Raw genomic sequence first — 12,373 nt, 5'->3', positions numbered from 1 at the left:
TGAGCGGAGGTCCATTTTAGGGTGGACCTCCCCTTTAAGAGGCTTTCCCTTTCCTCCCATGTTGGGATAAGCATTGTGGATTGTATTAATTTAAGAATGTTAGTATAAATATTGTTTGATAACTCACCGCTTATGTAATAAGAGGTTTTTATAACTTTGTTAAAATATTTATGAAAAAAAAAATACTTAATAAAGAATAATTATGATAAAAAAAAGATTAAAAAATGTTAAAATAAATTTGACACAAACCATTATTACTGAAGCTCATTAAAATAATTTTTTACTTTCATTATTAAATTACATTTATTATGTTGAAATTATTAAAAGATTACATTTAATAAATTTGAGAAAAAATGGGAAAATGGCTGCCTCTACGTGCAGATTTAATTATATACTATATATGGAAACATTAAACTAAATATATATAAATATATCTTTAACAAACATTAAGAAGATTAGTTATAGTCAAGCTCGTTTCACATGTATCTAAAACCGCTGAAAATACTTTCATTCCCCTTTTAGGACGCCCAACACATAATCTCACAATCAAATATTGTATTGAAAATTAGCCGATGTCTTAAAGCCTGAGGACCTCTTGAAGACATGTTAGGAAGTCAGTAACGAATATTGTTAGACTGCACTTATCAATCCTGCATTGTTCCTGCTCCAGATCTGCTCTTGACAAGCTCGCAAAGAAAATTGACTTTCTTATTACGTGGTAGATTTCAGAAATCTGCGTCTGGGGTCAGGTCTCTGTTGTATTTCAAGCGAACATCTGTGCAGCTGCCAATAAACTCAGCAAAGTAAACTTTTTGCACAGCCCCGCTGGCTTTTTAGTGCAAGTAGTTACAAGACATATTTTATAGAGATGCTGCACAGAACGCTTTCCTTTCACAGGCCTGGAGCTTTCTTCTCCGAGCACAGCATGGTCCTCAGATCATATTTATTAGGTGTATTTTAATATCTGGCTATCATGTAATAAATAATTACTATAAAACGCACATTCCTGAATGACAAGGTTTCCTTTTTCTTGTGTTTGGCTCATTTATATTCAGCATGGCATTGTAGTGGAAAGAGCGTTCCTTTGGTGGCCAAATCAAAAAAGTATTGTTCTGTGATAACATTGCTCTCTTTTTCCCTCCTCTATTTATCTTCCCCTTTACCCTATTTTGTCCTCTTCTCCGCTATTTCTCTCCTGATCTCTTCTCTCCTTTCCAATCTCCTCTCTTTTCTTCCTCCTCCCCTCTCTTCCCTCTCTTCTGTCCACTCCACTTCACACCTCTGGACTCCTTTCTTCCATCTTCTGTCTCCTCTCCGCGACTTTCTTGTTCCCTCCCCACTCTTCTCTTCCTCCTTTCCTCATTACTAATGACTTCCTTATCACTTCTCCACTCCTCTCTTCTGCCTCTCTGCTCTTCTCAGCCCCACCCCATCCTCTGTTCTACACTCTTTTCCACTTCTCTCTGCCCCTCTCCACTCCTCCCTTAATCCTCTTCTAACCATTCATCTATTACTCCTCAAGCTTTCAGTCCTCTCCTTCTCTGTTCCTACTCAAATCACTCCTACTTTATCTTCTTCCCCTCTTCTCTCTTCTTCTCTTCTCTCCCCTGTTCAGTCTTGTTTTCCTCTCCTCTTTTCTCCCCCTCATCTCTCTTGTTCTCTTCTCTCCCCTGTTCAGTCTTGTTCTCCTCTCCTCTTTTCCCGCCTTTTCTCTCTTGTTCTCTTCTCTCCCCTGTTCAGTCTTGTTCTCCTCTCTTCTCCCCCTCTTCTCTCTTGTTCTCTTCACTCCTCTGTTCAGTCTTGTTCTCCTCTCCTTTCTTTTACCTCACTTCTCTTATTCTCTTCTCTCCGCTATTCAGACTTGTTCTCCTTTCCTCCCTTCTCCCACTCTTCTCTCTTTTTCTCTTCTCTCCCCTGTTCAGCATTGTTCTCCTCTCCTCTCCCCCCCCCTTTCTCTCTTGTTCGCTTCACTCCCCTGTTCAGTCTTGTTCTCCTCTCCTCTTTCCTCCCCCTCTTTTTCCTTGTTCTCTTCTCTCCCCTGTTCAGTTTTGTTCTCCTCTCCTCTTTTCTTCCCCTCTTCTCTCTTGTTCTTTTCTCTCCCCTTTTCAGCCTTGTTCTCCTCTCTTCTCCCCCTCTTCTCTTTTGTTATCTTCTCTACCCTGTTCAGTCTTGTTCTCCTCTCCTCACTTCTCTCCCTCTTCACTCTTGTTTTCTTCTCTTCCCTGCTCAGTCTTGCTCTCCTCTCCTCTCATCTTTCCCTCTTCAGTCTTGTTCTATTCTCTCCCCTGTTCAGTCTTGTTCTCGTCTCCTCACCCCCTCTTCTCTCTTGTTCTCGTCTCCTCACCCCCTCTTCTCTCTTGTTCTCTTCTCTCCTCTGCTCAGTCTTGTTCTCCTCTCCTCTCTTCTCCCCCACTTCTCTCTTGTTCTCTCCTCTCCCCTGTTCAGTCTTGTTCTCCTCTCCTCTCTTCTTCCCCTCTTCTCTCTTGTTCTCTTCTCTCCCCTGTTCAGTCTTGTTCTCCTCTCCTCTCTTCTCCCCCTCTTCTCTCTTGTTTTCCTCTTTCCCATGCTCAGTCTTGTTCTCCTCTCCTCTCTCCTTCCCCTCTTCTCTCTTGTTTTCTTCTCTCCCATGTTCAGTCTTGTTCTCCTCTCCTCTCCCCCACTTCTTACTTGTTCTCTTCTCTCCCTTGTTTAGTCTTGTTCTCCTCTCTTCTCCCCCTCTTCTCTCTTGTTCTCTTCTCTCCCCTGTTAAGTATTGTTCTCCTCTCCTCTCTTCTCCCCCTCTTCTCTCTTGTTTTCTTCTCTCCCATGTTCAGTCTTGTTCTCCTCTCCTCTCCCCCACTTCTTACTTGTTCTCTTCTCTCCCCTGTTTAGTCTTGTTCTCCTCTCTTCTCCCCCTCTTCTCTCTTGTTCTCTTCTCTCCCCTGTTCAGTCTTGTTCTCCCCCCCCCTCTCGTTCTTTTCCCTCCCCTGTTTAATCTTGTTCTCCTCTCCTTACTTCTCCCCTCTTTTCTTTTGTCCTTTTTTCTGCTCCCCTCTAACCTCCCTTCCCCTCTTCTCTTCTCCAATCCTACATTTTCCTCATCTCTCTTTCTCTCTCCTCTTACTTTCTATGTCTCCTCTTCCCTTCATTGCCCCCCCCCCCCCCCCCGTGAATATTTTTTGCACTGATCACTGTATTAGTGTCACTGGTTCCCAAAATTATCATAATGTACGCCGCAATATCACAATCCCGATATAATGATCGCCGCCATTACTAGTAAAAATAAATACATAAATAAAAATATCCCATAGTGCGTAGACACAATACCTTTTGCACAAATCAATCAATATACGCTTATTGGGATTTATTTTACCAAAAATATGTAGCAGAATACATATTGGCATAAATTATTGGAGACATTATATTTTTTCAATTTTTTTATTGGATATGTTTTATAAGAGAACCTAAAAAAAATATTTTTTTCAAAATTGCTGATCTTTTTATGTTTATAGCCCAAAAATTTTATTTGGGTACAGTGTTGCATGGCCGCACAATTGTCAGTTAAAATAACGCAGTGCCGTATCACAAAAAATGGCCTGGTCATGTAGGGGCTAAATCTTCTGGAGGTCAAGTGGTTAAAGTGTTACTAAACCCAGTAATATGAAAATAGTTCACCCCCCACAACTTATAAATCTTCTTTTTTTACTGCCACTATATACCTTTTTGGATGATCTGCATACCATGGTCACATTATAAACTGTACAGTTTCTCCAGTGCTGAGAGTTCAGGTAGGAGGAGATTTCCACTACAGTCTGTAAACACGCCCACATGTGTGATATCAATATCATGTGACCCGGCTAGCACAGAGAACAAGTAAATGTTCTCTCCAGCATAAAAGACACAACTGAGCATGTGCAGGTAGGCTACCATGCTGGTGTTAGCTGGCCTTCACCAGATAGACAGTGCAGGGAAGGATTTGTGCATACAGGATCAAACAGCCTTTTTACACAATGGTGAGGCTTAACCCCTTAAGTTCCACAGTGAGTATAACAAGCATGCTATCTGCATATACAGACTGATTTTACTGTTGCGGGATTAGTAACACTTTAATATTTCTTATCTACCCTCTCCTCCTTTCCCTTCTCCTCTCCTCTTTTCTCTTTTTCTCTCTCCTCTTCTCCATTCTTCTCTTATCTCCCCTCTCCACTCCTCCCAGTGGTCTCAGAGTTACCACAAGTTTACACCAAGCTCCCATAGTGATTACTTTTAAAACATGCAGCTCTCATTACATTCTCCTTGTCAGTGTACATAGTCATCCTTTCTGCATTGCTTCCTTTCTACATTCAGTTCTTTTTTCAAAAGAAAATCATGTAATATTTATCACTTAATATATTCATATATATTTCATATATTCATATATTTCATATATATATATTTCATATATTCATATATGCAATTTAAGATGCATAAATGTGTTATTTTTAAAGCAAAAACATAGACTTGTTGTCCTTTTTATATTTCTGTATATAGAAAAGATACAAATAAAAAAGTTTTTTTTTTTAGTTCAGTTGGGTGGATATTTTTTTTTATTTTTTATTTTTTTTATTTAAACAGTGTGCTACAGATACAATGAAATGGGAACTTCACAGAATATGCAACCAATAGAAATTGCTTTTTGGAACAACCAAAAGGTGGTTATACCCTTCCGGGGAATGAGAGGTAAAGACAAGTAGCAGCATTAATAACATAACATGTTACCTAGGTCGAAAGAACTGTCTGGTCAGGCCATACATGAGATAACCACACATCAATAGAGAATCCTTCTGTCCCCCGGAAGTAACTCTGGACTCAAGGAGGGAAGTCTGCTGCGGGGTGTTCAGCTGGGATCTGTGCACACCAATTTTTGGTTGAAATAGGTATGAGAGGAAGAGAAACCAAAAGAAAGGGAGACAATGAGAACAAAAGAGGGGAAGGGGCTCAGGAAGGTATGGGAACCATGGGCTAGTTATGTCCACATTGATCTGTAGGAGTCTTCCCTTTCTATGTATGCTTTTCAGGACCTCCTGGTTCCAGATGATTTCACAAGTTCCTCTTCTGGGTCTCCTCTTCCTCTTCTGTTTTCCAGTCTTTTTCCCCCTCTGGAAACTGTAGTCCAGTCTGGGCCCCCTCTCTTCCTTTCCATTATCTTTTTCCTTCTCTTCCTTTATAAGTTTGGGTTATATGATCTCATGGTTGGGGCTAGTCCCGTTTTTTGCTTCAAGTTGGCATGAGGTCAACAGGGTGGGATGTGCCCCCCTCCCCCTTTTCTTTTGTGATCACTTGGACTAGTCTAGTTTTTATTTGTTTATCTACTCATCGAGTGTTTCGGAACCTTTTTTCAGTCATAGCACCCTTTAAAATTATGAACAATCTGGAGGCACCCTCCATAATTATGAACAGTCTTGGGGCACCTCCATTCTAAAATGTAAAAGCTATTCTGATAGTTGCATTAACATCAATACACGTAGGAACCCAACGTTGAGGGTCATTCTTCCAAAGCAAATACACATTGTAAACTGGTATTGACTAGTATTCCAATGTTTCTCTGCTCCCTCAGTTTTTCTCCATCACTCAGCTAATGAGAACCCAAAGCTGATGGAGAGAGGCAAGGGAGGGTCCAACAAGGCAGGCAACTCACCTCCTCCTTATCAACTGATAATGTCATTGGTCATTGGGAGGTCGTACAATGGTGTACAAGGAAAACTTGTGGCTTTGTGTAACTAAAAGGCAGGTTTTATCCACCCACCGCCTTGTATACAATTTTGGGGTAATTTTTGGGCATTTTGCCAAGACACCCCTGAAGAAACCTCAGGGCACCACAGTTGAAAAAGGCTGCTTTAGCTGTCTGTTGTTTTACTTTATGCTGTAGTTGAAACTGACATTGTATTTACGATGTATTTTGGCTGGGGCTCCAGCCTGTGCAACCCTTATTGTACAACTTCTTCTTCTGAATTTCTTCTCATAATAAAACCGAAAGAAGAAAGAAGGAAAGTGGCAAGAAAAAGGGGGAAAAAAAGAACAAGGAAGGGGAGCAGAGTGGGAGGGTGGGGAGGGAGTCGCCCTCAAGGAGCAGGAAGTTGGATGGATTATTTCTGAAACCATAAATGATAGGTCAGTGGAGGATACTTGCTTTGATAGCGCTTTCTAGGCAATCAAAAGGCGATAAGCTAACCGCTATGGATGAGATGTATTGTGAGTATAAGGATTGGCAATGGTAATCAGGGGATACAATTATCACTTCTGAAAAAACACCAGGCACTCCAAGTTGTTATTTTTCTTTTTGAATTCATTACTAGTTTGACATTGGGGTTGATTTACTAAAATTGTAGAGTGCAAAATCTGGTACAGCTGTGAATTGTAGCCAATCAACCTCTAACTCCAGCCTGTTCAATTAAGATTTGACAAAAAAACCTTGAAGCTGATTGGTTTCTTTGCAGAGCTGCACCAGATTTTGCACCAGTGGGGGCCGCTCCATTAGGGGCTCAGGGGTACTGACCCCTAAATCCACGTGTCTGGCCCCTAATCTACATGCAGGGCACCGGACGCATGGATTTCAATGTTTTTTTTTTTTTTAAGCAAGTGATTAGAGCCGAGGCTCTAATTGGCTTAAAAAAAGGGTGGGCTTGGGGCGCAAAGCACTGTGCCCTGAGTCCACCCAGTTATGTGACATTAGCAAATTAATATTCGCTAATGTCTTCCTGCTTCTCCTCCCAGACAATCAGGAAGCGGCTCCTGAGATCCGATTGGCCAGGGAGTCTTAGCACCAAGAAGCAATGGAGAAGAAGCAATGGCCCCGACTCTTCCCTCTTTGCACTCTACAGTTTTATTAAATCAACCCTATTGTCACCTTTCATAATATATAATAAAAACAAACAGCATAATAACAACAATACATGTACCAATTATATAAGGGAGATGTATGAAAATGTTATCTAGCCCTTTGTCCATGTAATATTTCCTTTCTCTTATGTATCAGCTTTTCTTCTTCTGTCATTGACACATGTATTTCTCCTTTACATTGTATGATGTATACCCAATAGAATGTAAAAAAATAAAATAAAAATAATTCAAATACATGGTGTTTATGAACAGATAAGTAGTAGCAGATGGCATTTAGGCCTCATGTACTCAGGATGTAAAAAACACCATCTTTACATTTTACTTTTTTTTTAAGCCTCTAAATAAAACTCTATGTTAGCCTATGTGGTTGTGCACACATAGGGACCCCGTTCACATCGGCGCGATTTGACATGAGATTTGACAGGTCGAATCGCATTTTAAATCATAGCCTATCGCCGGAAATAGGAATGTCCCAATCGGTGCGACGCCGACTCTGCGGCGCCACACAGATTTCCAAATGTAGTTCCTGCACTACTTTTGACGACTTCGGGGGTGATTTCAATAGACATCTGTGCATGAACCCGCACAGATGTCCTTCAAGTCACCCCTGGAGTCTGACTGAAATGCAACTTTGAAATCGTGCAAGTTCAAAGCTGTGTTCAGTGTGAACGAAGGCTTATAAGCATATTAGAAGAGTAGCCTGAAAAAAAAATGGTCAATCGCATGTTCACAAGAGGAGTGCCTGGGCAAAAAAAAATCTTCAACGCACCTAAACGCCTAAAAGCTAGGCGCATTTAGTACTAGAGAACTCCCTTCCAAAGGCCAGAATAAATTAATATTCTGGCCAACAGAATGAATGAATTGCCAAATGCTTGACGCTCCTAAAAAGCCCATAAACGTGTTTTCAAAACGGGGCGTTAGGTGCTCTTTCAAGCTTTTTTTCATATGCCAGGAGAAAAGGCGTTCAGAGGAGCTGAGCAAATGCCCCATGTGCATTTTCATTTTCATACATACTGTATGTGTGGTCATTTTTAGCACCTCTTTTAGTATTATCTAATTTCGATAGCACCATCATAGACACTTGATGAATAGTTCTTTCACATGAAGCATAAAACATAAGCCCTTCATTTAAGGTAGAGCAGTCCTATAGTGATCCTTCAATAATTGCGGCTTGTATGGCACTGCCGTAATTTGCCAATCACACAAACAGACGCTTTTACAAACATGAAAAATAAACAACATGGTCACATTTGTCAAACACAATTTCCCCTTACATACAGTATATTTTACTCAACGTGAGTCTGGCTTGCATGGATAAAGTACTATTAAAATGACAAAACAGTTACAATCTGATTGTACAATCTGCTTTAGATTTACAAACTATGCAGTGTGAAGTACTGACTGTGGATAAAAATAAAAGGGATTGTTTCAAGGAAATACATAGAGATTAATTTACTAAAACTGGAGGGTGCAAAAATCTGGTGCAGCCATGCATAGAAACCAATCAGCTTCCATTTTTTTTTTAACGCTTAATTGAACAAGCTGCAGTTAGAAGCTGATTGCAGGAGCGACCAATCCATTAGGGGCGCCATCCCCCTAGTTTGCATGCGGTTAAGCATGCAGGGCATCGGACTCGTAGAGTTTTTTTCAAGGCTGAGGCTTTAATTGGCTTAAGGAGCTAATTGGCTTTAAAATGTTTGGAACCCACCCGCTTGTGACACTAGCGAATCAATATTTGCTATTAGTGGTGGCCGCTCATGCAGGATGCACGGGTACCACTCCCCCATCAATATGTACGGCTCCCTAATCTACATGCGGGGCACCAGACGCATGTATTCCAATGGAGTTTTTTTTTTCAAAGCACATGATTAGAGCCTAATTGGCTTCAAAAAAGGGTGGGTTCAGAGCGCAGAGCACTGCGCCCTGAGCCCACCCAGTTGAGTGACATTAGCGAAATTAATATTCACTAATGTCTTCCTATTTTTCCTCCTGACCAATCCCGGCCAATCAGCCGGTCCTGATACCTGATTGGCTGGGAGTCATAATACCCCATTGGCCAGATTCCATGACTCCTGATTGGCCGGGAGGAGACCGCCAGGACTCGGGCCAGGACAGGGACAGAGACACAGGGATGAAGGTACCTGTGGGGCTGGCAGTAGACGAGCGAGCGAGGCAAGTGGTGATTGATGGGGGGTTGGGTTGAGGCGATCGATCGAGCAACGGGGGGCTTGGTGGTGGTTGGGTGGATGGCTGGCTGGAGGGGGAGCCGCGGGCTGCCCCCCCCCCAAGAAATTTGCCAGCCGCCACTGTTCAGTATTTTCTTCTGGCTTCTCCTGGCTGGTTGGCTACCATTCACAGCTGCACCAGATTTTGCAATCTCCAGTTTTAGCAAATCAACCCCATAGTCTTTTCAAAGTATTTTGGTTTTGTTTATTTTGGTTAGTCTTTCTTTTTTCCCTTCTTTAAATATATTGAATGTTATTCATGTACATTTTTTTTCTTCACTTTTCTAATTCCTTCTGTTAAAAAGTAAAATAATTTGGCTAATGGGGTAGTTTTTTCTCCTGTATAGTTAAATGGATCTTAACCCTCTTGAGCCATTGAAATCCGTTTGCATGACTACAAATCTTTATTTCACCTTCCCTATTGATTCCAATGCATTTCACCAAAATTTAATGGAAGTCAACATTTCACTCACCCCTAGAGAATATACACAGATTGCAAATTTTGTATATAGTCCAGAAGTATTTTAGTCCAATATATATTACTATTACTTTATCTTTCCTTGTCTGCTCAGGTCTTGGAGATGCCTGGGGCCATCCTACAAGACTTGGACCATTGGATAATGTGGCAAAAGAGCTGGGATCTCATCTACTTCAGGTATTTATTGTGCCGAGTGACTGCAGATCTCCTACAATGTGTGCTGATTTTTTAATCTGGAGGAATAGAGAGTGGTTGTGTTGACCTCAGCGACCAGATTCCATATTTGATGATTCTACTACTTCAAGTTAGAAAATACAATGGCTTCACAACATATGGATAGTGGCAGCATGTTTCAGTCCCCGAAGTTTTTCACACTTATTATAACTACTCCATCTTATACTTGCTCTTTGAACTCCAACTGAACATAGTCACAATTTTTCATGTCCACGTTTGTGTCTTTCCTTTTTGTCAGGGAACCGGAGTATCCTCTACCACCCACAGGCTTACAATGTAGGCATTCCCCCTGAAAGCTATCTTTTAAAGCTCAGCTATTGTGTGTCATCTCAGTAAAAATCTGAATTCAAGTAGGTATTTTCCAAATATTTCTTCCTTAAAGAGACCCTATCAGGTCTCAAAATAGGGCAGCTTTCTGCAAGAGAAGAGAAAGTATACTCATGTCTCTTGCAGCCCATGTCTTCATTGTCCCTCCATCAGTGTCACTTCCAGGGGTGTCAGATGCCTTTGTCCCCCACTGCACACTGTGATCTCTTCTTTTCGGAATCCTATGTTGACCTAGGAACTGGAAGTTGAAACCGTGGCATGCAGTGGGGGACATAGAGTTGGGCACTGCTGTCATTGTTGAATGCTGAAGACTCTGACAAAAGTTGCATCACTGGAACTGACAAGGGGAAGATGGGTGACATGGACCACCAGAGAGGTAGAAATACTATTTTTTTATCACTTGCGGGTAGCTGCCCTTTTCAGTTCTTTATAGACTTGACAGGGTCTCTTCAAATAAGATATATTCAAATAAATGCCAATGTTAACTTCTCTCCCTGGTCTTTTACAATAAATAAATGCTGGTCTAGGTTCCCACGACATGGGTAGTATGATTTCAACAAAAAAGAGAATGTTTAGGTAGAACTATTAGTTGGCAAACTGTGCGTAGATATAACCCATCCCCCCCCCCCCCCCCCTTTTAAAAATACATTATAATGGTTTTATGAAACTTATGCAATGTGCAATATTTTAATGCACATCTATTACCCGAGGAACCGATTTATCACACATTAAAAGCTGATTTTAAAGTAATTTATAATGCAAAGGAGGTCGGGCCTGGCTCTGGCGGGCAGTCTACATGTCCAGGCATAATCTTTCTCTCTCTACCATCTTTTTTGCTTCAGTTTTCCCCTTTTCATTTCTTTCCCCTTTCTCTTTGATACTCATTACAGATATCCACATTTGGTAATGCACATCAAGTCTCTCATCTTTGGTATCCCAAGGTTTTCTCTCCTTGGCCTACAATGCAATTTCCCTTATGTTACTTACTGCCTACCTCTTCCCTAACCTTCAAATATAACCCTTTGGCTCCCACTGCTGTCAATCAAAGCCAGTGTTGAGGGAGCTGAGTCTCGCTGTCTGTGCAAATGGGCGCAGCAGCAGGTCTGGGGAGCGAGCATGCACCAGTGCTCTCAGGAGAAGCAGCTTCAAATGGGGACACTGGCAGGGCTATGACAAGGGGTGGGCAGGAGGGGTGGCTGCCCTGGGCACTGTCATTTCATGTGAGGTAGGGGGGTGCTGCATGGGGATTGAGAGTGAGGGGATTTGTGTTGGGATGGGCTATTTAGGGGGGGGGGGGGGCAATGGTTAAGAATAGCTTGAAGTGGTAATTTAAGAAGACTTGTGTTGGGAGGGATGATGGGGAAAGAGGATTTGTGCTAGGAGGGGGATTTGGGGGGGGGAAGGAAGGAGGAGGAAGCTGCCGCGAAGCCGGAGACACAGGGTGACGCCGGGGATGAGAAGCTGCCCGCGACCTACATGGGGTAAGCGCAAGGCTAGTGGGGGGACGAGTAAGCAACGGGGGAGGGGGGTTCAGACTGAGGGGGGATGGCAGTGGAGCGGCATCTTCTTTGCCGCCCCCCCTCTCAAAATATACAGCACCAGCCGCCATTGAAATCAACCCCAATCTGTTCCTTTTCTCTCTTATCTATTTCCCTTTCTCTCTTTCTTCGGTCTTCCCCCTTTTACTTAATTCTCTTTCCTGAGTATAATTATTCTTTGATTATTTTGTGTTACTTGATGTTATATAAGCTAGTTACATGCATAACTAACCTGATGTTACCGATGCCACCCACATCTTAGATCCTAGTTCTGGGTGAATAGTTGAAGACATCCCTATCCCTTACTCAGTGATTAGTAGGGATTAATATCCCTCTATCTGGATGTTTATGCTGACTGGCAATCATTTTTGTATGCTCAATGTCCAGTTGTACTCCTACTTTTTAATGTGAATTTATTATTTCTTTCCATTTATCTTTTGTATTTCTTGAAAACTTGGTAATAAAAAGATATTCAACCTAAAATAAATGTAACATCAGTACATAAATAAAAGCATACATAAGTACATAAGTAATTAAATGCACAAAATAAAAATAACAATAGTAGACATTATATAGTCTTCGTAAATCTAAAATTTAATGTATTGTCAGATTATAACATAGTGACCCCTCAATCAATTGACTTCTGTACAACCAGCCTATTGGAAAATTTGTGCAAGATCAGCGCCTCCTGCTATAGCCAGCAGCACTGATCA

At 41.6% G+C, this 12,373-nt stretch overlaps 1 protein-coding gene across 2 annotated transcripts in view; it reads left to right on the top strand.

Annotated features, from left to right (window-relative positions):
- Window positions 1-12,373, top strand: part of SIM2 (SIM bHLH transcription factor 2) — a 208,165-nt gene that overhangs the window by 94,331 nt on the left and 101,461 nt on the right. For both annotated transcript variants that reach the window (XM_077479919.1, XM_077479918.1), the window contains exon 2: window positions 9,656-9,738. In XM_077479919.1, coding sequence (XP_077336045.1) covers window positions 9,656-9,738 — 83 coding nt within the window. The remainder of the gene's footprint in view (window positions 1-9,655; window positions 9,739-12,373) is intronic.

The sequence above is a fragment of the Lithobates pipiens genome, unplaced genomic scaffold, assembly GCF_037356315.1.
Source record: "Lithobates pipiens isolate NorthernLeopardFrog02 unplaced genomic scaffold, aLitPip1_a1.2 Scaffold_16, whole genome shotgun sequence".
In the NCBI taxonomy this organism is placed as follows: Eukaryota; Metazoa; Chordata; class Amphibia; order Anura; family Ranidae; genus Lithobates; species Lithobates pipiens.
This window is presented reverse-complemented; position numbering and strand designations above follow the sequence as displayed.